Here is a 24,822-nt window from a genome sequence, read left to right as displayed (position 1 = left end):
AGAATGCGCTAGTCACCTCTCCTTCTTCTTCTGTTTGTTTGTTTTATTTGCGGTTAGCAAACAACTTTATGGTGCATTACCGCCACCAACTGGAATGGAGTGTGGATCGGGTTTTTACAGGCTATTAAAAAAGAAAATAACAACAAATCATAAAAATTATTGTAATTATATATAGTCTCATTACCAATAACCTTCTCTCAGCCTTATGCTTTTGACAGTACATAATAACACGCTAAAAACTACTGTTTCCTCTTGTTCACAGAAATCTCAATGTCCTGTGGGATGTTTTCCTATTTTACATAATGTACTATTTAATCCTGTGTGCTCAAACCGTAATCTTGATTTTATAGTTTCTTCTTTTCTTGTTCTTCTATTACTTCTCAACTTAACAACTATCATTTGGATTTTGTAAAACCACCTTCCCTTTCTGTCCTCTTCCCAATGTTTCTGCCACCTGTCATCTTGTGTTTGATTATAGTCTTAACTTCCATTTTACTGTATGTCACTGTTATATCAATGTTGTTTCTTTTTGTGGCTTCTTTTGCACATTTATCAGCAATTTCATTGCCTTTCATGTCAATTTTAAAATATCTGGTCTATTGTCTGTATGGCTGTTTAGTACTCATCAATGCTGAACTGGAGTCTGAGCCTATTATCCCTCTCAAATATCTTACTTCCTCTATCCATTGTAATGCTAATAACACTGCCAGCAATCCGGGACTGTGAATGCCACACCAATTTTATTTGCCAGGTTGTTTGTAGCATCTGTATAGATCTGAACAAAGCCATATAAGTTATTTTCAATATATGTCTGTATTGTTTGATGATGTAAAATGTCCTTATCTTTTTCCTTTTTATCTAGCAATGTTAAATAAAAAATGGGCTCAGAGAGTACCCATGGCTTTATTACTGAGAGTGGTACTGTTGGACTGATCCTTATTTCACATTGTTTTGTTTCCTTGTCAATTATTCATCCAAAGGTTTTTATCTCTTTTTAAAACATGGTTTTAGTGTATCTTGTGTTGGAGGAGTATCACTGTGTCCATTTAAATGAACCCAGTAGTTTAATGATAATTGTTCTCTTCTCTATTCCAAAGGCAATTTCTCCCATTTCCACCTGTAGGGATGATGGTGGGGCTGCAGTTTGGGTCCAAAATAAGCTAATTTCATATTTGTTATGACAGGTTAAATATATTCAGGTAAACTTTACAGAAGAAAGATGGAATTAATAATGTAGTCAAACTTTCTTCATTAATGTTTTTTAAAAAGTGTATTTATTATTATTATTATTTTTAAAGTTTATATTTTCAACCTGTCGCTTGCAATAACGTAACATTACATAACAAACTCAATTTCCCATGTGCCCTGGGATGGGCGACGTACGATTGCGTTGCAGCGCAGGCTGGAGCCTGGTTGAAGCAGTCCAGCTGGAGGCCATATTGGAATCTATGAAGTCGGCTTGCACTTTGATGGAACTGAGTGTCTGTCGTTTTGGGAGTCTCTAAATCGCTATCCCGGACATAAACCCAAGTGATTGCGCCCAGCACTCCACTTGAGACCCTGCCAAGTCTGGACGGCAAGTTGTCTCGTTTATTTTGTGGAAAAAATGAGTCCAACCGATGCTAAACGAGGGGCTAAACGCAGGAAGAACAAGCGGGGCGGTGGCAGTAGCTGCAGTGCTGTCTGCAACACCAGCAGCGGCAAGGCCGGGGTTGCCTCGGCCCTGGGCTGTGCGGGAACAGCAACACCTGCCTCTGTCGTCAGCTTTTTAACACCTGGCAGCACAGGCAACGGGAACATAGGGTCCATCCCGGGCATAAACGGGGAGGTAAGAGTGTCACACAGTGTGAGCCGTTGGATGTCCAAACGGGGGCGACGAGCTAGCAGCGATATCAACGACACACATCTGATGAGGGCCCGACTCTGAGGCAGCTAGCTCACTAACCTGTGCAACGTAGCTGGAAATTAACTGGCTTAATCAATGCTAATGCTGGTTGTTATGCTTTGTGGAATAGCATGTCAGCTAACAGGTCTTATAGATGTGTAAGTTTGTCAAACTGGGCTTATTATGTTGAATCAAACTGTCGTAAACATCAGACTACTTATGCTCTGACTGTGACTACCATAGTTAACTTAAGTTAAGAGATCGTAGCTTAATCAACAACTTTGAGCATTATTTATGCAGCATTGTTTTGAGCCAGGTAGGTGGTAGATTACACTGGCCAAGCTAAGATTACTTAGGAGTAGTATAAGCTTCAACACAGTTCACAACAGGCTTCTTCTACATTGATAAACATGAATGCTAGCTGATGCTAATAGTAAAGAGAGCTAACAACTTCAGCCCCGTCGGGCCTCCATGTGTTATAACAAGAAGACCTTACACTTTTTAGCTAATAAAGGTTTGTCTGAGCTAAACGTTGTTGTATGTGTTTACAGATCATCTAAAGGCAAACCATTTAAGTGACTTGGATAGCTTTGTTTGTCATAATTTAGTAGTAATATAGTAACTAACAGGGTCACTTTAAGATGTTGGCTTCTTTGTAAGTGACTTATTTCTAATAGTTTATGTGATGTATGTCGTTTAAAAGTAAGTTATCTTAGCGTATGGGGGTCACAAAAATCTTAACTAAGCTTATAAATGTGTAGTAATTTTATATGGCTGTAAAATGAGTCTTTTATTCTGTCTATTTGATTTTAGAACCATGGCTTAAATTAAAGTCTCAAAATAATGTGTTTGTTTATGAGACACACGCCCCTCCCAACAAATAGATAACTAGGGATGCACGATATTATCGACACGTTGTCGGTATCTGCAGATTATGGCTTGAAAATGACATATTGGCATCAGCAGATATGTCATTTTTCTGCCGTTATTTCCTCCTGATAAAACGACGCTTTATGTCTAAATGCTCAATGATTCCCTTAAAAAGCTTGACGTAATGCTTTGACATTAACGCGCGTGCACTACTGAATGTGTACATTTTAAAAAGCACTGTATTATGTTATTTCTGAATTTGCTAGTGGGCCACTACAATAAGAGCAGGCATCATTCCGCTACAAGGGAGACTTGATGTTCTCTGCAATTTGGTGTAAAAAACATGTGCCTAATATATCAGTATCGAATCGGCTAAAAGGGTCAGAAAATATTGGCATATTTGGATATCGGCAAAAAATCCAATATCGTGCATCCCTATAAATAACATTATTCTATCCCTCTCCATTAAGTGTTGTAAAACATGTTTAAAATTTCTATTGGGGCTGCAGAATATTGGAAAAAACATACATTTCAATATATTTTAGTTCTGCAATATTTATTGCAATTTTAAAAAATACAGGAAATGACACCAGATAAACGCAGCGTGTTTTAATGTTTATATAAAGAATTAACTGTCATACTTTTTATTATTTGCTGACAAACGGTCTCTGCTGCACAGCGGTCAGTTCTCTGTGTGCTCGGATGAAGAGCAGCACTAATGTGATATCGGATGGACTTCTCCTGTGGATTATATATATAATAATAACATAAACTTTATTTGCATAGCGCCTTTTGAAACACACAGTTACAAAGGGCTTTACATACAAGAGAGAGCACATGTAAAATCCTGCACAGGCAGACAGGCAGAAATACAACTTGCATACGTGCCTGAAACAAGCATACTAGCATAAATTCAAGCACACGTAAGCATGACACACAGACGGAAATAATTTATGAAAACGCTAACCTAAAGAAATTAGTTTTTAGCAGTCATTTAACAATTAGTCATTGAAAGATTAGTCATTGAATTAGTCATTGAAAACCAGAAACTGTCGAGTTTTCGTTTTGCACTGAGCAACAGAAAAGCAGCAGCTTGAAGTATTTCACTTAATTTCCTTCAATATCGCACGTCCTGTGCTGTGAATATTGCACATCGCAATTGCGGTTGTTAAGCGATATATCGTGCAGCCCTAATTTCTAATGTTACATTAATGTACAATAGTCTTCCATAATGGTTAACAAGGTATTAATATGTCATAGTTTTAACACAGCTATACATTATTAACTTGTATGTAAATCTTATGCCAACACGATCTTTTATGAATGTTTATAGGCCTGTTTTAAGCAAATTGCCAAAAGAGCAAACAAAGCCTTAACTAGATGCTACCCATGTAAATAATGTTTTATTATAATATGGCCTTACTGACTCTTAAACCTCCAAACACCAGTTATATAGATCATGTTTATGCAGTATTTTATCTGCCTAGCCTGGGCATTTTCTGCCTTGAATAGGAACCACATATCAGTCCTAGACAAAGATCCTAAACAAAAAGAGTGCTTGTGATCCGCTCTCATGGACTGTCCTAGTATAAGTTGTTGTGATTTATCAATCTCATAATTGGTCAATTCTGTGTAAACATTGAGTTGTCTGTATCCCTCAGGTCAAAGTGAACAACAGCGTTACACCACAGTTTACAGAAGGACCAGTGAATGCTGACTTCTCTGGAGTCCTTCAGGTAAATATACATCAGGTGTTTCAGAAGTTCATCTGAGGACACTGTTAAGCTTTTCTTTCACAGAGTTTACACCTTAATGCCAGAACCGAAGGCTTACTGGATGACTTAATTTTGTTTCACTTTCACAATATTCAGTGGACGAAGTGAAACCAATATGAGGGATATTTAAATCTGATGGGACTTGCTTCATCATTCAGGTGTGGACCACACATCTGGTACATGGTTGGAGCCAGTCTATTTGTCCTGTGACTGCTTGCCCTTAAGACCTGCCCAGTAACAACAGTATTTTAGTGTTGGCAACTCTGCTGTTTTAAACTTCATGTTAGCATTAAGACATTTCAAATGTTATCAAAGCATTTTCTTGAAGGTAAAAGGCTTTAACCAAACTTTATATCCTTCAACAGCAATAATCTTGGGCAGAGTAATTACTATCTACAAACATCCTTGTAAAATCCCTGTAAAAAGCTAATTAAACATGTGCATTACTGAACATGTTATAAACTGTTTACATGCGCCATAGTAAGCCATGAATAGCGTTGTGTTTTTAGTGTTTACCTGATGCTTGATCAAAATATATCATGATGCTCTTGACCTGCGCTGCCTTGTGTTTACGTCGTCATACCTGGTTGTTTTTGTTGTTTTTATAAATGCGGCTTGTGTTATACTGAAAAGAAATGACCCTAAATGGGTCAAACTCGGTCGTGTGATTACGAAAGTCAAATATACTTTAACAAAAGGTATCGTCGTAATAAAATGAAAGTAGGAAAATAGTTGAAAGCGCTTTTTTGTTGTGTAAAAAAAGGATTTGATTGTGACGCAATTATATTGCACTATATAAGTGGTTATGCATTATCTGACTTTTGCCGTACACCAAAATATACAGGTAAAAAAATTGGGTGGATTATGGGTTTACTGCACTGCTTTTTAGTTTAGTTAGAATATCCCTCTGCTGGAGGAGTGCGTGAAGTTGAGTAACCCGGAGCACCGACAGATTCACAGCCTCCTGGGATCTGCTGTTACATCTTGAAAGTTGCTGAAATAGATGCAAAGCAGCATTCTTCTTAAAACCCCCCAAAAAGCTATTTCGCTCGCTTCCAAAAACAGTCTATGTGGATATCATTAATTGAAACATCTGGCTGCAGATTGTGTGTCTGTGCCACTCTGTGGTTTGCTCACTGCAAGGCTGTGCATTAAGAAGAGGTGCCTGTGTTCTAATGGAGTACAGAAGGGTGCCTTGGACAGCTGCTGTATCCTGAGTGTAAAGTAATGGGTTTCAGAGGAATAAGGTGTGACCTGGCTTCGTTTATAACAGATATAATGTGAAGTTAACCGAGCGATGTTGGAGCCAATGCTGTCAAAGCAACATTTTCCTCAAATGAATAAGAAAATCTTTTTTTTTAGAGAAATAGTTTTGTCAGACAATCCAACTTTTTGTGCTTTAATGTTTATCTTGAACAAATAACTGATATTTTTCCTCTGTCTGCTTCCTCCTGCTACCACCCTCACCACAGACCCCGTTCACGTTCGGCTTGAACCAGCGGGCCCCCTACACGGCCGGCGATCGCTGCCTCTTATGCAGATGTGAGCGCAAAGATGTTGCCGTGCCTTCAGAGGCAGGGATCTCGGGCCAGAACGGTACATCACAGCCCATCAAGACACCCAGTGCCCTCCAGCTGCCTCTGTGGGTGTGCTCTGACTGCAGACGCACGGTGGAGAAGGAGGACCGACACACGGCGCTGGAGCAGTCGTTGGGGGTAAGTCATCTGGGTATGAAGAGCTTTAAAGATGTGGTGTTGAAGTGGAAACATGACTGGCAAAAAGTCCTCTGGCCCTTTCAGTCCACTGCTTTAAAGCCTTATCTGTCTGAGCGCTGATCTCTCGTATCTGCAGTTGAACTCACACAGCTGTGGTCAGTTTTTCACTGGATGCTGTAGCTCTTGTTTTCACCTCTGTTTGTTTGCCAGAGAAGTTTGAACAGATGGAGCAGCTGTGGCTGTTGATAATGTTCTAAAAGACATACTATCATTTATAATGATGACCTGGTTTCACTTTTAAAGGAGCAGTTGGCCCCTGGGAAAAAGCCACTGTCAGTCAAAGCTGGTGTTCTCTGTAATCAATAGAAGCAATAATATTTGCAATTGGCGCCATAGCTGTGGAGAAAGTTGTACAAACAGCTTGTGGTTTCGCCCTTTCTACGTTCCTACAACACCCAGCGTGCATTGCGCCCCTCCCTCTGAAAGGAACGGCCAAGCGAGAGACGCTGGAGCGAAATACTACTGTTTCCGCTGCAGGCAATGGCTCAGAGCGGTACAGAATCTGGAATATGATGAGAATATAACGGTGGATTGTCTAAAAAATCTTCAGGTCTGCAGTCTACATTTCAAACCTGATGATTTTGAACAAGACATGACATAGGAAGCGGGCGTCCTATACCCCTTTCCCACCAAAATCAGCATGTTTATGCGGGTTCTTCAGACCTGCTTATAGATGCCGATTGTCTCTGTTCCCATTGCCAGTGGAGTATACTCCTGTCTGCCTCTTTTCTGCTGGGATGACAGAGAGACGCAGAAGTTACAGACGGAGCATAGCATCACGCCGGAAAGGAGGTGGAGATTAGTATGTCGGTTTTGTGTTCCCATCAATGCCGATCGGAGCCGAGGCAATAATTACCCGGGTCTACTGCATTTGACCCGGGTCTGAATGCCGATTGTAACCTTTCCCACTGAGCAAAAAAGCTGTGTGTTAGCGGTGTTTTTGACCTGTGGGATAGTGGCTCTAGTTTGAGGAATTGTTGTTTAGCAAGCGTTTTACGCAGTCTGGCGGAGGTTTTCCAGGGCCCATTGGAGAAGCGGATAGCGTCCTCCAAAGGCACAGAGTGAAATTGCTTTTGTCCCCCTACCATAATGGCATTAGCTCCCCACGATAGCATGATAGGACTGAGGTTGAAAATGGGTGAACTGGCCCTTTAAGGAATAAAATGGTATGTTGGTGAAAAATATGCTCATTCTGTCAAAGTCTTAAAACAAAGGACTCTGCTTTGGATGAATGCTATGATCTATAAATAAGTACACTGACTTGAAGATGACTTGTCTCGTGGGACGTCAGAGCATGACTGTAAGTTACGTTTCCGGCCTCTGTTGTATGAATGCCATGACGTCTCAGACTAACGCCTCCTCATATAAAGAGCTTCTTTATGTCAGACAGCCTGCCTATGTGCTCCGCTTGTGTCTTTGCAAAAACACTGACTTGAGATGGAAAAATCTTGTGATTCAACACAGGAAAACTTTCCTTCCACTGGGTTGTGATTATAAAGGTGTTTGCTATTGATTATTTTCTTTATTATATATTGTTGGTTTCAATGTATTGGTCAGAGAAATCCGTGTAAGCAGTGTAACAGTTTTGCATCGCACTATAAAATTTGAAGCAGAGCCTTAAGCTGGTTGTTATAGCTGTGACTGTTTTCCCGCTGACACTTTACTGTGCGGTGTATTGGCTCTATTTTGGGTTTGTGCGACCTGAGCCTCAAGTAAACTGAAATAATACGTAGTCATCCCTGATAACTACAATTATCGCTTTAACCCAGAGTAAATTCTGTCTCGTTTGGCTGTTTGCACATCGCTGTCATGTGTCTGAGTTATGGGAAAAATGATGAATCATTAGCAAACACCAAATAGAATTAAATCTCCGTGTTGTAGCAGATTTCTGACTTCGACCTGGTATCGCTTAGAATTTGTGCTTCTACACATGCAGTGTGTTCGCTGCAATGGGCTCATAGACACACTGCCTTACTGACCCCATGATTCATTGTTATACTGCAAGGAATTGTGCATTAGGTCACAGACACTTGCTAATACTTCCTAGCACTAGTTCGTCAGCTGTAACTGTGACATTGTGGAGCTGATTCGTTGCTATTGATCAGAGTTTCCTCACGTCTCGTCAGGTACGTCAGGAGGTTTCCTCAGCCGTGGGTGTGGTCGCCTCGGCCTTGCTAGTTTGCTTGGGTTTGGCTTCCTCATAAATGTATTGTTCCATTGCATCCTCAGTGGGGTACTATGCTGACTTAGATGTCATGGCCCTGTAGTTAACGGAGCCAAACCGTTGGAAGGCCTTTACAGCTGCAAAAGAACTGCCTGAAGCAGAAATGAGACACTTAATTATAGCTCCAAAAGGTTGGCGATGGTTAGATCAGAATCAGGAGAATGACCGACGTCAAAGCTCAAAACTCCAAAACGTGACTTAAGCAGGAAAAGTGTATCCCTTACCACCCCTGCTTTACGGGCACAGTGTTGGCAGCCTGATGGTTTAACAGGTTCTTGAACAAACTTGCTCACAGCTTGTCTTTTTTCTCAGCCTTGTAGCTGCAACAGTGAACAAGGAGAGAGGTGTTACTGAGGCGTAACAATGTCCACACCTCTGCAACCCTAAAACTCTGGATTTATAAACAGATTGTATGTGTTTAGTCTTGTTTAGTTTAGTATTGCGATATCATGTTTTTTGATAGTGTATCCACTCTAAATTCACTGCATGTAAATTGTTAGTAAAAATATAATTTCAAAGGTAGGGCGGCACAATTAATCAAATATTAATGCCGAACACGATTTTGGCTTCCCACGATTTAAATAGTTGATTGACGTTAGAGATGCGCGCTCCACCCGTAGGAAACCGCTGCATATCAAACTGACGCTCAGTCGCGTTTTGAACGCTGCTTGTTGTTGCGCTACGCAAAACACCGGTCACTTGAAACGACTCGTCATGGGTTGTTTGGTGGTATTTCAGGTTAAGGGTAAGTGATGTTAAGCGGCAAAAAAAAAATATGCAAAGAGTGCATGAAACCTGTGTCTGTGCCGCAAAGCAACACAACTAACTTGGGCAATCACCTGAAAGAAACAGCACAAAGTGCAGCATGATGAGTGTTTGAAGGCTGAGAGGAATAGCAGGCAGACAGCGAGGCACCCTATCCACCCAACTACCAAAGAAAGACCGAAATGACCAATTATTAACCTCTAGAATAATCGCTAAAGTCAGGTTAAGAACCTGATTTTAAGTCTGATGCAAAATTTGTACATGAGTCTGAATGTAGCACAAAATGGAACTGAAAGCATTACTTTGTTTATTTAAATGTGAAAGTACCTTAAAAAATGTGTCCTAAAAAGAATAAACGATTATGATTATCATTTTGGCCATAATCATGCAGCCCCATTCAAAGATATCAAAATATAATGCAATATATGTTTGATCGTAACTCCTATATTGTATTTGTCGTCATGTGATCGTCTGTTGCCTTCTGTTTTGTACTTTAGACATCAAAACATGAACAAAACAAATACAATACACTTATTGATACGTTACTTTTGGAATCTTGAGGAAAATATCAAATGTTGTTTGTATCTTATTCTTCTGTTTCTCGTGTTTCCCTCAGAGCCAGGACTTCCTTTTGCACATGCCTGTGGGGAATGGAAACCTGGGCCAGGAGGCAGCCACAGGGGACAGACTGACCACTGCTGTGCCTACACTACCCATGCTCCCTGCCCCGGACCTCACCGCACCGATGCCTGCTGACACAGTGTGCAGCTGTGAAGCCTGCAACGAGCGGCGGTCCGTTCCGATTGATAAGCATTTAATGTAAATGTGTATTATTAAATTGTTGTAAAGTTGATCTGATTTTTGACTTGTTGTGTCCTGACTTACAGGGAGATCTCTGCCGAGTCAGAGAGGGAGTCGCAGCAGCTGCAGAACCACTGGTCGGAGGTTCGATACCTGGTGCGCTGCATCTACCGTCAGACGGGAACACCGTTAGCAGATGACCACGACCAGCCCCTCGAGAGGGACAAGGAGGGCATGAAGGAGCTGGTTGACAGGTACAACTACATTAGCTTAAATGTCACTCAGTGTGTTTGTCCACTAGGGGGCTCTGTTGAACTACAAAAGCCTCCTTTTGATGCAGGAAATACACCTCCTTTAAAACAATCAGAGGCCTTTGAAAGCAATGATGTCAACAAGCTGTAACTAGTACCTTCCCTTCTGTAATCCTTAGAACCATGAAATGGCATCTTTATTTCCTTAATCTGATGCATGTCCTGTTGAAACAGGATCGTAGGCCCTGCCATGACTCACTGAACATTTGAATCAGTCACAAAGGGAGAAAAACAGTTTTATTTTGGGGGCTTTTCTATTTTTTTCTCGCTTAATTGCAATTATTTCTTCTCATTTTATGATTATTTGCCATTTATCCCCCCCTCTATAGACTCTGTGAGAAGGACCCGTACCAGCTGTATCAACGGTTAGAGCAGCAGGCTCGTGAATACGTCTTGGAAATGAAGGTGCGGCTACTGAAACACCTATCTACAGGCCCCAAGACGACAGGACCGGCAGGGAACGTGGCTGCAGCCCAGGGTCCTCCTCAGGCCTACCAGTTCGTCTCCCTGCTGCTGGAGGAGTACAGCGCCCTCTGTCAAGCTGCACGCACCATCAGCAGCTTCCTGCTCACCCTGGTCAGTTTACCAGCCGTCCTGCAGAGGCTGTTCACCACCTGTTTTTATGCGTTTCTTTTAACTTTGATTTGATTTTCTTTTAGGAGAATGAGCACCTCCAGAAATTCCAGGTGACGTGGGAGCTGCACAACAAGCACCTTTTTGAGAATCTGGTGTTCTCTGAACCGATCTTGCACAGCAGTTTACCTGCACTGGTTGCACAGCTGAAGTAAGTTAACATCTACTTTTTGAACCTGAATGAGACCAATCTTGTTTTAAAGGTTGCATTCTTTTTAATAATGAACTTCTGACTACTTAAATCTGCAAAAGCGAGTGTTTCTAACGGCTTGTATCTTGCATCCTTTGTCAGACATGGCACAGCCTCGCATGATTCATACAATGAAGACATGTACAGGACCTTGTTAGAAAGCTACCAGCAGCTGCAGCAGGAAATGGCTTCAGTGGCAGCTGAATGGCAGGAGTGTGAGAAGAGGATTGATGACTATGTAGACGAACAGGTAAACACATCCAATACAAACATATTTAAGAGATGTATCTAGATAAAGAAGCAGTAATTAAAGCTGTGAGGATTTCTCTTTTGCAGCTGCTTTTTAAGGTGGAAGGTCAGAGTCTCACCAACCAAAGAACAGAGCCGCACAAGTCCTTGATTAGCAAAAACGTAAGAGACTTAAAAACCAGAACACTTCATATATTTCTGTCATTTATTGAACTTCACGTTCTTTTCATTATCTGCCCATTTCCAGACTTTGAAGACGAAGCAGAGAATGCTGAAGGAGGACTGGGAGTTCTTTAAGCAGAGAAGATTTATAGAAGAACAGGTACACAACAAGAATATGGAGCTGTCCTGGCCGATTTAAAAGGTGCCAAACTGTCCTTCAGAGCGGCTTTTTATTTTCTCTTTACAGTTACCTAACAGCAAAAAGTCCCCCACCGGAGACAACAACTTCACAGACACTATGAGGATGCTCTCATCCCGTCTGAGTATTCCAGACTGTCCAAACTGCAATTATCGAAGACGGTACGTTTCCAGGATTCACTAGTATGTTATCTGCCCTGGGATCAAACCAATCCCAATGTAGAAACAGAATCAATCAATCACTTCATAGAAATGTTTTTCAATTTATAAAAGATGTAATTCCCCAATTTAGAGTTGAGGGGGAGTTAAATATAATTCCTGTGGATCAATAAGTCAGTGAGCTAAAGTGTGAGAACATTGTGAATTTGATGTTTCAGTTCTGCCTGTATGGGTGTGCCCGTAATCCTTATTTAAATGAGTATCCACATGTAAGCTCTATGCTTGACTTTAGCTCCACTCCTTTATTCCCAGTTGATGGTTTTGCTAGTGCCTTGATCATTGCTGCGATATAAATATGCCTGTATGTCCGCCCTCTGCCACCAGGTGCACATGTGACGACTGTAGTCTCTCCCACATCCTGACGTGTGGCATCATGGACTCTCCCATCGCTGAGGACCTCCACATCAAGCTGCCCCTGCAGGGCGAACCTCCCCGCGACTACCTGGCAGAGGTTCACCCTCCCAGCCTCTCCTCCGGCAGTTCAGCGTCGGGCTCCAACTCCAGTTCTCCCATCACCATTCAGCAGCATCCGCGGCTCATTCTGCCCGAAGGGGACCCCACCACCTTGTGAGTCAGCCAGTAACTGTCCCTTCACATGGTTGTTAAATGGTGTTTGCCCCACAGGAACTTTTACAAGGGACTAAGAGCCTTTGGAGGAGCTGTCATGGTGCAGCACGTGTCATTAAAGCTCCCAAATGCCAAATAAATGATCTTAAGAAGAAAAAAAAAACATCTGCAGCATTGCTATCGGAGCCACCGGGACCCGGAGGCTGCAGAGAGGACGCACTAACAGTAACACAAGTAACAGCAAACGTGCACTGCTTCAGATGTTTCGTAAGGTTGCTGGTGTTACCCCCTTTTAGACGCAACTACCTTTTTACATAAAATGCATGAAGATGCAGCAGAGTTAAATTTGACCTTCTCCAGAATTAGACCACAACATCGTTGCCTGACGACGGTGGCTTCGTCCTCACTAGGGGACGGGTGCCAGCTACGTTGGAATGAAGCGATTGAATGAAAATGACCTGAAATAAGACAGAATGTTAACATTAAATAGGAGCACCGTTTGTCGATGAGCTTCACAGTACTTTTGGTACCGACCAATCACGTATTGGTACCAAAAAAATACTGGTTCTCGATCGTCATCCCGACATCTTACCCTCATAAAAGTTCCTTTTCGGGAGATGATACTTTCCAAAAGTATAGGAACATAGGTAGTGGGGCTTACAGCACTGGACCGTTCTGATTGGTCCAGTACTCCAGTGCTTTTAAAATCTGCAATAGTAAACCAGTATGGCCGATGGACTGAAGACAGAGTCCGGGCCCTATTGAGCATTTATGCTTGTGACAAATTCCTGTGGGAATCAGAAACCCGCCTGGCCGTCACTTTCAATGACATCATAGTCGTACACAAAAAGTATGTTTAAAAAAAGCCTGTTCTTGGTGGCTTTAAAGGTTGCAGAGAAAGGCAAACGACAGCTGTGTGAACAAACCTTTTCCATGAGAAGTATTTCCTGGGACTATAAGTTCCAAAAACTTCAGATGGAAACATAACTTCTGCTTTGTAAACAAACTTTTAGATGTGTAGATTGGATAATCATATTTGCACACTTCATCCTTTTGACAATAATTTCCCCTCTCTCACTTCCCCCTAACCTGACCACTCATCTCTGTCGACTTCCAGTATTAGCGATGATGATGAAGTGCCTCCATTGTCCAGTAAGTTTGGGGACATCTACCCTATGAGTGGTTATGAGGACAACGGTGTCGTGACCGCAGCTGTTAACGGCCTCCATAGTGACATGAATGGGGAAGCTGAAAACGTGGGACTAAAGGCAGGGGTGAGTTACAAAATGCCCAAGATTTGTGAATTTCCCTGCCGAGTTTCCAGATGATGAATCTGATGTTCTTTATTAGTGGGTTACTGGTAGTTCTCGAAATGTTTTGTGTATCGCTCCTCGCCGGTTTCTTGAGCTCTTCTTTTTTCCACTCATCTCTGTCACAGTCTCCTCACATCACCAGCAGCAGCAGTTCATCAGAGGGTGACGAGGAGGAAGCCGACGGGGAGGTCTGTGGGGAGCCCCGAGGGCAGCAGGAGGAGCGCTCCTCAGGAAAGACCAACAGTCCTCCTCCGTCTTACAGCCACCAACAGGTGTTCAAACACTTTCATGAAGCCTTTTATGTTGTGATTAATAGAAACGCATACACAGTTGTTACTTTTACATGTGAGGGTGAATCATTTTGAAAGTGGCTCCCTTTGGACTCATCTTCAGATGAAGATTCTTATTAGTTTTAGTCACATTTTAGTCATCGTTACCCTTTAAAGGGGCCGTATCTTTTAAACGGATAGCCTCATATTCTGCATGGGTTTCACATTTTTGGGTGCTTATTGTTCACAGTGAAACTGCATTATTCCGCGTTTTTCCAGAATTACATTTTTAAAAAGGTCGCCTCTGAAACGGCCCGTTCAGAACAGCTGCAGGTTTATACGTAGAACCTTGCTTACGTTTGTAGTCGAGTCGTTTCAGTCAAGATTTCAACTCACCGTTCCGATACCTCCTGGTGATTCTGGCTCGTACATATGAGGACGAATAACCGATCCTAGACCAGCCATGTTTTCTACAACTTTGGAGTGACAATGCAGTGCGGCCACTCCCCCACGTGGGATCGCACACATCTGGGAGGGGCCTCGCGGTCACTCCAAATACTGTCAGCCAATCGTGGCTAAGGTCTGACTTTTGAAAGTCAAAACGGCTTGTTGGTTTCAGGAGGAAGGAGAAAACAAAACAAACCAACGTGATTCAAAAACACATTAGAATAATAGAAAACTACTGTATGTCACCTTTAATAGTTTTAGTCGAGGAGAACTCAAAATATTTTAGTCCAGTTTTAGTCCATAAACAATCATCACATCTTTAGTTTAGTTTAGTTTAGTCATGTTTATTTCGAATAGGTCAAGAAAAACAAACAATTCTGCAATTTAAAATCATAGAGAAAGACATACAAAGTGAATAACAGATTAAAATAGCAAAAAAGAAGCAAAAAACAAGAACAAAACAGAAAGAATCTAAACATCACATCTTAGTCACTACTTGTAGTCAAAACCTTTTCTCTCTTGAGAGTCAACCTCTCTATTTTTAGCTCGTCAACATCTCGTCTTTGTCATGGAAAAATGACCGCTGACGAACATTTTGTGTCATTATTTCCGTTGTTTTGCCTTAGGCCATGTCTACAGGTACACGGGTGTTTTTCAAAGCAGAGTTTTCTCTCCTTCCTTATAAAATAATCCCTGTCCAAGCAAAAACGCAAAAACACAACAGAAACGCTGTCATGAGAATGCCACACCAACAGGTGGCGATATAACCCCGGTCATGCAAAGAAGGAAAAGAAAATCACAAGTCTGAAAAAATCAATAGCCGGATGACCTGGCGAGCTGCAGTGGCGCACAGAGGAAGATACTATATCTCAATGTAGTGGACGAGTGCCTGTACATATGTGTGAACGTGTAAAACGTCCTGTTAGCAAGAATAGAAGCTTCACTGTTTTTGTCACGTTTGTCGTTTTGCAAGGAATGTCGACTCATTTGTGACGCCTCACAAAGGACAAAACGGCACACAGCCTGACGTCACAAGCCAAACACGCTGTTTACCCCGTCTACACGTCTCCATGGAAACAGAGTTTCTAAAAGTCTTAATGCTGGAGTTTTACAAAAGATCCGTTTTCAGTGACCTAAAACGTTTGTGTGGACGAAAGGTGAAGAAAGGGCTACGTTTTGAGAAATACCCGTGTAGGTGTGGACATGGTCTTAGTCCCCATGTTGTATCCTTGATTGAAAACTGCAACTAACAATTTTATTTTGATGAATCTTTTTGTAAATACATTCTTAGAAAACAGCAAAAAAAATACAGAGGTCCAAGGTAACGCCTTCAATCGTTTAATTTGTTGGACCAACTGTCAAAACGACCAAATAGCTCATTTAGAATCTCATAAACCTAGGCTGTGCCATTTCTACATTAAGTATATACTATTATACTGTACTCTACTATATATACTATTATTGAATCACACCAAGAGCAGGGCAGTGAAACACACACCATCCAACAACATGTTCTGACTCTGTGTTACCGCTCTCAGGTAGAACAGCTCCAGCACGCCTGCGAGTGCCACGTGTGCAACCAGGACCCCGGCTCCTCCACCCTGGGCCCCGCCACATGCCTGCCCCCCAGCCCTCTCCACGCTGCACCTCCTCCCACCGTCGGACACCAGTTCTTCACAGACAGCAAGGCTCCCCCCGCCCACCCCGCCCTCCACCTCTACCCCCACATCCACGGTCACCTGCCCTTACACAACTTCTCCCGGCCCCTGCTCCACCCCACGCTCTACCCCCCCAGTCCTCCTCTCACACACAACAAGGTGAGGCGCTTTCTCGAGCGATACACAAGTTATTTTCTTCCTCGTTACTTTCTTTCGACAGCGCGTAATGAGAGTCTTTAGGGGAATATTGATTTATTTCCTTATCACGGGGGTTTTTTAAAGTTCCAGGAACAATGAAGAGCCTTGTTATGTTCTAGTTTCAGTTTGATTGTCTGCCACAAGGTGTCAGACTAAACTCAACAAATAAATTGTTCAACATCTTAAAATCCTTCTTCTTTCACTTCCTAAGCCTCTGCCCCCAAGCCCTACATCAAACCACTCGGCGGCCAAGCAGCCGGCCTTCAGCCCGTCGTTACCCGAGCACGTTTACCAGAACTGCTTCGGCGGTGCGGGCGGGGCAGGTGACTGGAACAGCTCGCTGCAGTGCCTCTCGCTCAAGTTTGAGAACCTGTGGGATGCTGCTGTGATGAAGAGCTGGAATCCGTCTGTGCTGCTGCCCGAGTCCCTGCCAGGTGAGCCACTCAGGCACAGCAGAAATCCTCATCGATTAAAGCCTCCAAAACTTGTCTCAAAGGCGGTTAAAACCTTCCATATCTAACTTTCTTTGTCAACAGGTGACATGCTTGGACCGCCCCTCGCTGACGTGCCCCTCCCTCCCACATCATCTATCGGCCCCCAAGGGGAACACCCTCCACTGCCCACCCCTCTCCCCCCTCCCTCCCACACTCCCTCGTCATTATCATCGTCTTCATCGTCGTCATCGTCGTCGTCGTGCTCCTCTTCGGAAGCCAAAGAGCAGAAGAAGAGCGGCGCCAAGAAGAAGTGTCTCTACAATTTCCAGGATGCCTTCATGGAGACCAACCGAGTGGTGATGGCCACCTCCGCCTCCACATCCTCCGTGTCCTGCACTGCCACCACTGTCCAGTCAAGTAATAACCCACCCATCCACCTAGCATCCAAAAGACCCAACTCTTTAGGTAATATAGGAGGTAGGAGCAGGGGTTAGGTTTGTACTGATGATGGGGCTTATTTATGTTTAAATTATGGGCCACGTAGACAGTCAGCACACCTATTACACACTGAGTTATTACAGTTGTGACGCACTATAGCCCCTTTTACACTGCGGCTCTGTTACGCCTCGTCTGTTATGTAAAATGCACGGAGGCGGAATGGCGGGGAGAAGTCGGGCCTTCTCTGAGCCTGCGTCGGGCAGCTACAGCGCCCGTGAACCATTCCAGCGGGTTGCCGTAGTGATAGACATCTAAAGTCACTAAGCAACCATTTGTTCCTGAATGTCTATAACAAACAGGAAAAACAAATTAGCGGGTATCTTTAACAAATATTCTGATAATCCATACGACTACTAAAAGTAGAATCAAATATAAATGAAATGATGGTGTCAAATACGATAAAAAAATGCTTACACTCTGACGTTGTACTGACTACGGCACATCAGTCTTTCTCTCCTAGTAGACAGCTGGGCTACAATGACAGGAAGTGCGCAAAGTGGAACTTTTTTTCTTTCCGAATGCCGTAGCCGTCCCTTCACCCGTCGCTGCTTTAAGTCCCTAATGTAAAGGGTAAAGCCGGCAGTTTGTTTGCACGTCACATGACCTTTTGCTTCTGAAGCTTTGTAAAAACACACACTGAGGCGGCTTTACAGTGGCGTTGCTTGGTTCACTGAAAAATGGCAAAGGCAGAGCTTCATTACGCCTCTGTTGTGCCTCGTCTTTTATGTAAAACGCACAGAGGCGGAATGGTTGGGCGAAGTTGTTCCTTCTCTGAGCCGGCATCAGAGGTAGTAACAGGCAAGCCAGCAGGGTGGAACAGCGCCGTGTGTTTGTTTACACGTCACACGCCTTTTGCTTCTGCAGCACTGTAAAAACACACACTGGGCTGTCTTCACACCTTGCTTGGTTTAATGTAAACTGGCAAAGGCAGCGTAATGGCAGAGCTTTATTACGGAGCTGTGGTGGAGCCGCAGTGTAAAAAGGGCTGTTGTTAAACCCATCAGTAATGTGAATATGAATGAATGTTATATACAGAACATGTTAGTTGTAGTTTTTAAGGTTTCTATGTTAACTGTGACATTCTCTGAAGACAGGCTTGCTTTGGAAAAGGATAGCACCAATGGGCCAGGTGCTGCACTTGTAGAACAACTGTGTTTACTGGATGTAGGCTCGCATGCAGGATTTATTAGTACTATTACATGTAGTGGTGGTAGATTTATTAGGGTCAACGTAATTAAATCACAATCATCCATTGAAACAGTCAACAAATACAACAAATAAATGAAACAATGGTAAACGATTCTGTACACGATGGCCCTTTGTAGCCTACAAACATTAGTACAAGACTGTTTTCACCCTTTTTTAAGAAGCTCAGTAAGTAGTTAACACACCGTTATTGATAAGACTTTTATCGCTTTGTACCATTAAACTTTCCTAATCAGCCTGGCAAGTTTTACGTGAAAAGTGTCAGCCAGCTGACCAAAGTTGGATTGTTTGTAGGGCATTTATAACCCTTTATCCCTGCAGAAAATAAAATTTCAGTTTCAGTAAATCTTTAACTTATAATTATAATTATAATAGAAGTGTTTATTTTTAATATATTTTTGACAACTTGTTCCATTGTTTAAAAGGTTTGTGAATCTTGAGAACACAACAACACTCTCATCATATCTTTTTGTCTCCTACAGATGATGTATTTCATAATTTAGGTAAAGAGGACCATAGACAACCCGCTCCAGCGCCCCCTAGAAGCTGCCCTTCAGGACTGACCTCCCTCCCTCCCCTCTCCGGCCCCACCCTGCCTCCAGCACCCACCACACACCTTCCGACAATGGGATCCCAGCCCTTTCCAAAGATGGCTGCTCCGGCCCCAGACTTCATGGAGGCCCACCAGGGTTTGTGCCTCCCTCCTGCCGAGCCTCCAGCCTCCTCAATCGACGGTCCTGTCAGTGCTCCACCCAGTGTCTGCAGGTAAGACTACCACTGTGTCCTACAGGCTCATGACGATGATGATAGAAAAATAGCTGCTGTGACAATTTGTATGTCTCATTCTTTTCAGTGATCCTGACTGTGAAGGTCATCGGTGTGAGGGGAACGGGACATACGAGCATCCGCCGTACGATGGAGAGGAAAGTCAGGACGAGGACAGCTGCTCCGAGCACAGCTCCTCCACCTCCACCTCCACCAACCAGAAAGAAGGAAAGTACTGTGACTGCTGCTACTGCGAGTTCTTTGGCCATGGCGGGGTAAGACTCACATTACTCGCTGAAATTAGCATGTTCACCTCAAACTAACCGGCAGATTCAAATAACAAGTAATCATCTGAATTTCATACTTTTCATTAGGTTTAAGATATTTACTTATAATGTTCAAATGTGGTTTTGATCGATGAATGGATTCATAGTAACCTCAGTGACTGATTTACGTTCTGTTTCATTCCCAGCCTCCAGCTGCTCCTACCAGTCGAAACTATGCAGAGATGCGAGAGAAGCTGCGCTTGCGTCTGACAAAACGTAAGGAGGAGCAGCCCAAACGTGAGGAGCAGCAGCCAATAATAGAACGGGATGGAGGGGTGGAGGACCACAGGCGGGTGGAGGACTTGTTGCAGTTCATCAACAGTGCTGACAATAAGCCTGCCTCCAGTTCTAAGGCAGCCAAAAGGGCCCGGCACAAACAGAAGAAGGTAACTATTCCTTCCAATAAAAAGTCTTGTTGCAAAAAATCTCTGGTGTGAACCCACACAGTCTGAAAATACAGATATATAGTAGCATTGTAGGTCTTTATGTCGACAGCAAGTGTTTTGTGGAAGTTGTCAGAATGCTGATAGTGTATGTCTATGTGTCTCAGATGGAGGAGAAGGCGCGTCTGGAGGCAGAGGCCCGTGAAAGGGAGGAGCTGCAGTTGTTGGAGGAGCAGCAACGGCGGCAGCGGCAGGAAGAGGAAGAAGCAGCGCTTCAAAAAGAACTCCTCCGGCTGCAGGAGCTGCAGCACCACCGCGCTGCCAAGAAGAAAAAGAAAGAGAAAGCAAAGGAAAACACAGCTCCCCCTCAGAACAACCCACAGCCCCTCAAACAGACAGCTCAGAACGTCCTAGACAACCTACAGAACGGAAAGTCACAGCTGCTTCAAACCCTCATCCGCCTACCTGATCAGAAGGAAACCAGATTTGACCCCATACCCCGGCCCAACGCACTGCACAGCCCCAAACACACTAGTGAGAAGGTGTTTTCTTCTGAGACCAACATCCCCAACTCTCCAGCCATCCTCCACAACGGCACTTCTACATCACAGCTTGAGGTTAACTGTAAAGTTAAGACAAAGCAGTCTAAAGTGGCTCCCTGTGAGGCCGCTGTAAAGAAAGCCCCAGAGTTACCCAAAAGCTCAGATTTGACAGCAAAGCTAGCTAACGGCACCACCCCCACGGCAACAACAGACACCAAAGCAATGCGCATCAGGCAGGCTGAGGCCCTGGCTCCTCTCCCAACCACTGAACCAAGGAGGGAGGATAGGAGTTACAACAGAAGCACCAGTGGAAAGAGGCAGCAGCAGCAACCGCTGACCCAAATAAAGGAAGATAGGAGAAGTCCACCCGTGTCCAACCCTTCCCCGTCTCCCCCTCCTGCCTTCCAGTCCGAGCAGACTCAGCAGAATGGCAAACCACCCACTGCAGAGTCCCCACAGCCCAAAGGCAAGACCAAGAAGAACAAGAAGAAGAAGGGGGACAAGATGAACACCTCAATAGGTTGGTACCAGTAAGATTCACTTACTGAACATTCAGCTGTGTGTACATCAGATATGTCCAGTAGTTTTGTCTTGGTCCTATAATAAATGTGGCTCCACATGCATCATGCTAGGTGAGGGAAATATGAACTGTGACCTAAACAGACGGGTTAAGCCTGATATCTATTTCCTCACTTGTCTCTTGGGCATTATGCAGTATAACCATGATGTCACAGCTCGGTTAGTGAATGTGCGCACTCTGCAGATTACTGCTGTCTTTTATTTCTCACTGCCATCAGTGGCTGTCATGGAGAGTTGCAGCTTTACTGTGTCTCATATGAGGGACTTGCACCTATGACACTTTTGGTGTTGTGTACAAAAACCTTATCCACTAATAAGATGCCAGCGGTGAAACTGGGCGCCAAACAGAATCCCAAAGTGATGCGAATCTCAAAACATGCTCTGCCCCACTCCGGCTCTTAAAGTGGTAATCTTGTTCTCTAAAATTGTTCTCTTTGGCGGCACCTGTGGCGATAAACTGTAACTGCGGGAGCACACTTCCCAGATATCCAGACAGTGCTGCATGTGTGACGTCCACGGTTGGCTCTGGTTGTAACTCTTGATTTTCCTCGCTGACGGTCGCTTTCCTTTTCAGATTGTTTGTCTTCATCTGAGCGTCGAATTTGTTTCTTTTTCTTTGGATTTTCACTTATTGTTGAAGTTGTATCTGTAGTCATCCATCTTTTCTTTGTTTGTTCAGCCATAGTAGATTACTGTTTACTCGCAACACTTGCAGAGACCAGAAAGGCAGCCGCTTAGCTCCGCCTACCCTGTCTGGCAGACCAACCACTGCTGGGTGATGGAAAACGTGTCACTAACTGGGCGCCGCTTGTGATCGCACCAGACACCCAGTCTGTAATACTGCAAATGCAAAGGCTTTCATAGGCGGGCCATAGGCTCAATCACCATTGTGTTAACTCATTTGACGATAGATAGTGACTTAACGGACATTTATTTACATGAAAATCTTCGAGAAAACCTACTAAACAAGAAATAACCAATGGCATGGCTATGTTATAGATGCATTTCTAGCTTCCAAAAGCTTTAAACTCAATAAGAGAAAAAAAATTGCAAATGTGACTGTATGACAGGTGCATCAGAGACCACCTTTCATCATTGGAAGCACCTGTGTTCCACTCTTTTTAGAATTTCCAGTGACAAAACTTCTAAATCACCTTCAGAAAAACTCTCCACAAAACCCCTGCAAAAAGAAGCTTTCTCTAGTTCTTCTTTTTATAGGTTTGTGTTTCTGTTGAGAAACAACATTTCTCACTACCTCCAAATAAAATATTCTCATTTAGGTCTTTTAATTGCAGAATATGGCGACTGATTAAGATAACCAAAAGATGTTTTTCAGACCTCGAATAATGCAAAGAAAACAACTTCATGTTCATGTTTAAACAACAGAATACTAATGTTTTAATTCAGGACGAGTTCACAAATCATTATTTGGTGGAATAACCAGATTTTTATAACGGCTTTCATGCATCTTGACGTGCTCTCCACCAGTCTGTTGACTGTGACCATCCACCTTCCTCTTGATCACATTCAGGAGGTTTTCAATGGGGTTCAGATCTGGACTGGGCCGGCCATGACATGTAGAGATAGATGCTGATTTAAGGACAATTTGGAGAGGTCTCTTTAATTTTTTTCTGAAGCTGTATGTTAGAAAAAGGGGCAGTTATCATTCATGTGTGTTGTTTCGTTTTAGATGACGTGTTCTTGCCCAAAGACATCGACCTGGATAGCACTGAAATGGATGAAACGGAGAGGGAGGTGGAATATTTCAAAAGGTATGTGTATAAGAATTACTAAGTTTGTCAAATAGTGATGAGATATTTCAGAAACATGGTTCTTGTGGAGGTTTTCACCATTAGTGGCAGAATGGAAAGATGTGTTGATCTGTAACATCTGTGACCGTTGGATAGCAGTTCTGTAGCCACTGATCTGTGTGCTACCAAAAGGCAATAACGAAGTTGACTGCTAGCATGCAAACATGAATGTAAATAATGTAGGTTATATAACCCTCAATAAATAAATGTTAGGTTTTTTTTACTAGAAACCTCCACAGGGTACCATGAAAGTGAGGCAGCATGATTGTTGATGTTTTTTTGTTTTCCCTGCAGGTTTTGCTTGGATTCTGCCCGGCAGACCCGCCAAAGGCTTTCCATCAACTGGTCAAACTTTAGTTTGAAGAAAGCTACCTTTGCTGCACATTGAGGGTGTTAGTGAGTGACTGTCAGGACACAATCAGTACCTTAACAGCTATACCGACCCACACGGCGCCCCCCTCCCACCCATCCCTTTACCTCCACCCAGCTGTTGTCCTCCCAGAACTTCTCTCCTGCTGTGCCCAAATCACACCCTCGCTGCCTTGCTTTGTTCTCGTCGCTGTGTGGTTCCAACACGGATCCATCTGGACTGATCCACCTGCAGAACTTAAACTTAAAATGAAATGAAACAACACAAAAAGAATCACAAAATTGCTACTTTGCATCTGATTAATTTTCCTTGCGTGCTTGTGTGCTTTAGTCTGAGTTGGGCATTCCTCTTGACTGAAAAGAAGCCATGGTCTGAAATTCTTTTCAGATAATGGCTTACCCGTAGTCAGAAGATGCTAACTTTGTCTGGATGGTTTCCTACCTAAAAAAGAGACTAAGGAAACTACAAAAAATGAGAAATGTAATGAATTAAAAGCTGTATTTGAGATATTGTGGCTTACTATCCCATCGTTTCCCGTTCCTAGCACGGCATCTCATCCACATGATTGACAAGGGAATGGGCTTGGTCAGCTGGTCTCCACTCCCTGCCCCCAACCCCCCACCACCACCACCTCCACCCTATTTCACAGAAAGGAGGAAGCGTAATACTTGACAATGTTCTTTTTTGGTTTTTAAGTACTGTTTAACAAACTGTTGAGTAAAAGTGTACCAGTTACAGTTTTTGTTTTCTTTCTTTTTGACCTGTAGCCAGCTTGTATCAGAATACTTTCAGAATGAAATTGAAAAAGAACAATACTCACACTATCAATCTGTTATAGAGTGTATATTGTATTAACACTGAAGCCAAACTGGCTACTTTTAACATATTGTTAAGTAATATTAAATCTTGTCTTTCTTTTTTGAAAGATGGAATACAGTAGTATGGCAGGATTATGTGTCTTGTGTCAAATCTTATTTCCTACATGCAGTTGAAATTGCCAAAATAGGACATGAACCCTCAGAATTACACACATGCGTCTAATGAAATTGTTTGACATTTTTGGGTCATCATCTTATTCACAAAAGTTGGATGAAAGGATGTCTGTGAAGGTTCTCAGTCATCCAGGTCATGGTAATTCTAAGCTTAATCTAGAAGGCAACTAGACTTGGTTGAAGTTTATTGATGGAAAGATCAATAACACTCCAATATCTCCTTTTACATTTAGGTCTTACATCTAGAATATGATTAGCTTAGCATAGCAGGAAGACTTGTTTTAATAGCTTTAGCACAGATTAAATAAACAAGATACAGTTGTTGATGTTTGCTTTAAAGGTATTGATAGCAAAATTTAGCTACTTTAGCTCGGCTAATATTCCCCCCCTTATACAGTCAGTGCTTC

At 43.0% G+C, this 24,822-nt stretch overlaps 1 protein-coding gene across 3 annotated transcripts; it reads left to right on the top strand.

The window, feature by feature from the left end:
• The first annotated feature begins 1,475 nt into the window (after nt 1-1,475).
• Nucleotides 1,476-24,367, top strand: fam193a (family with sequence similarity 193 member A). 3 transcript variants are annotated; one of them, XM_069665942.1, is made up of 23 exons: nt 1,476-1,828; nt 4,417-4,491; nt 6,003-6,245; nt 9,911-10,086; nt 10,182-10,349; nt 10,736-10,982; nt 11,066-11,190; nt 11,332-11,479; nt 11,566-11,640; nt 11,726-11,800; nt 11,888-12,000; nt 12,382-12,624; nt 13,742-13,898; nt 14,063-14,209; nt 16,192-16,470; nt 16,721-16,943; nt 17,046-17,360; nt 19,130-19,412; nt 19,501-19,687; nt 19,885-20,124; nt 20,289-21,183; nt 22,933-23,014; nt 23,348-24,367. In XM_069665942.1, the coding sequence occupies exons 1-23, from the start codon at nt 1,607-1,609 to the stop codon at nt 23,439-23,441; spliced, it is 4,812 nt and encodes a 1,603-aa protein (XP_069522043.1). In that variant the 5' UTR covers nt 1,476-1,606; the 3' UTR covers nt 23,442-24,367. The 3 variants fall into 3 exon arrangements, with proteins under 3 accessions (XP_069522043.1, XP_069522042.1, XP_069522044.1); XM_069665941.1 differs by having other exon boundaries at nt 17,046-17,408; XM_069665943.1 differs by lacking the exon at nt 1,476-1,828 and adding an exon at nt 1,975-2,043 and having other exon boundaries at nt 17,046-17,408.
• Nucleotides 24,368-24,822: the final 455 nt, after the last annotated feature.

This window comes from Semicossyphus pulcher, unplaced genomic scaffold, assembly GCF_022749685.1.
Source record: "Semicossyphus pulcher isolate SPU_LCO1_2020_fin unplaced genomic scaffold, fSemPul1.0.p SCAF_17, whole genome shotgun sequence".
Classification (NCBI taxonomy): domain Eukaryota; kingdom Metazoa; phylum Chordata; class Actinopteri; order Labriformes; family Labridae; genus Semicossyphus; species Semicossyphus pulcher.
This window is presented reverse-complemented; position numbering and strand designations above follow the sequence as displayed.

Excerpts from the sequence above, each read along its gene's own strand:
- fam193a (XM_069665941.1), top strand. The coding sequence starts at position 1,607 with ATGAGTCCAACCGATGCTAAACGAGGGGCTAAACGCAGGAAGAACAAG. Across the intron at positions 11,191-11,331 it reads GCACTGGTTGCACAGCTGAA|ACATGGCACAGCCTCGCATG; the intron begins GTAAGTTAACAT and ends ATCCTTTGTCAG. Across the intron at positions 11,641-11,725 it reads AGTCCTTGATTAGCAAAAAC|ACTTTGAAGACGAAGCAGAG; the intron begins GTAAGAGACTTA and ends GCCCATTTCCAG.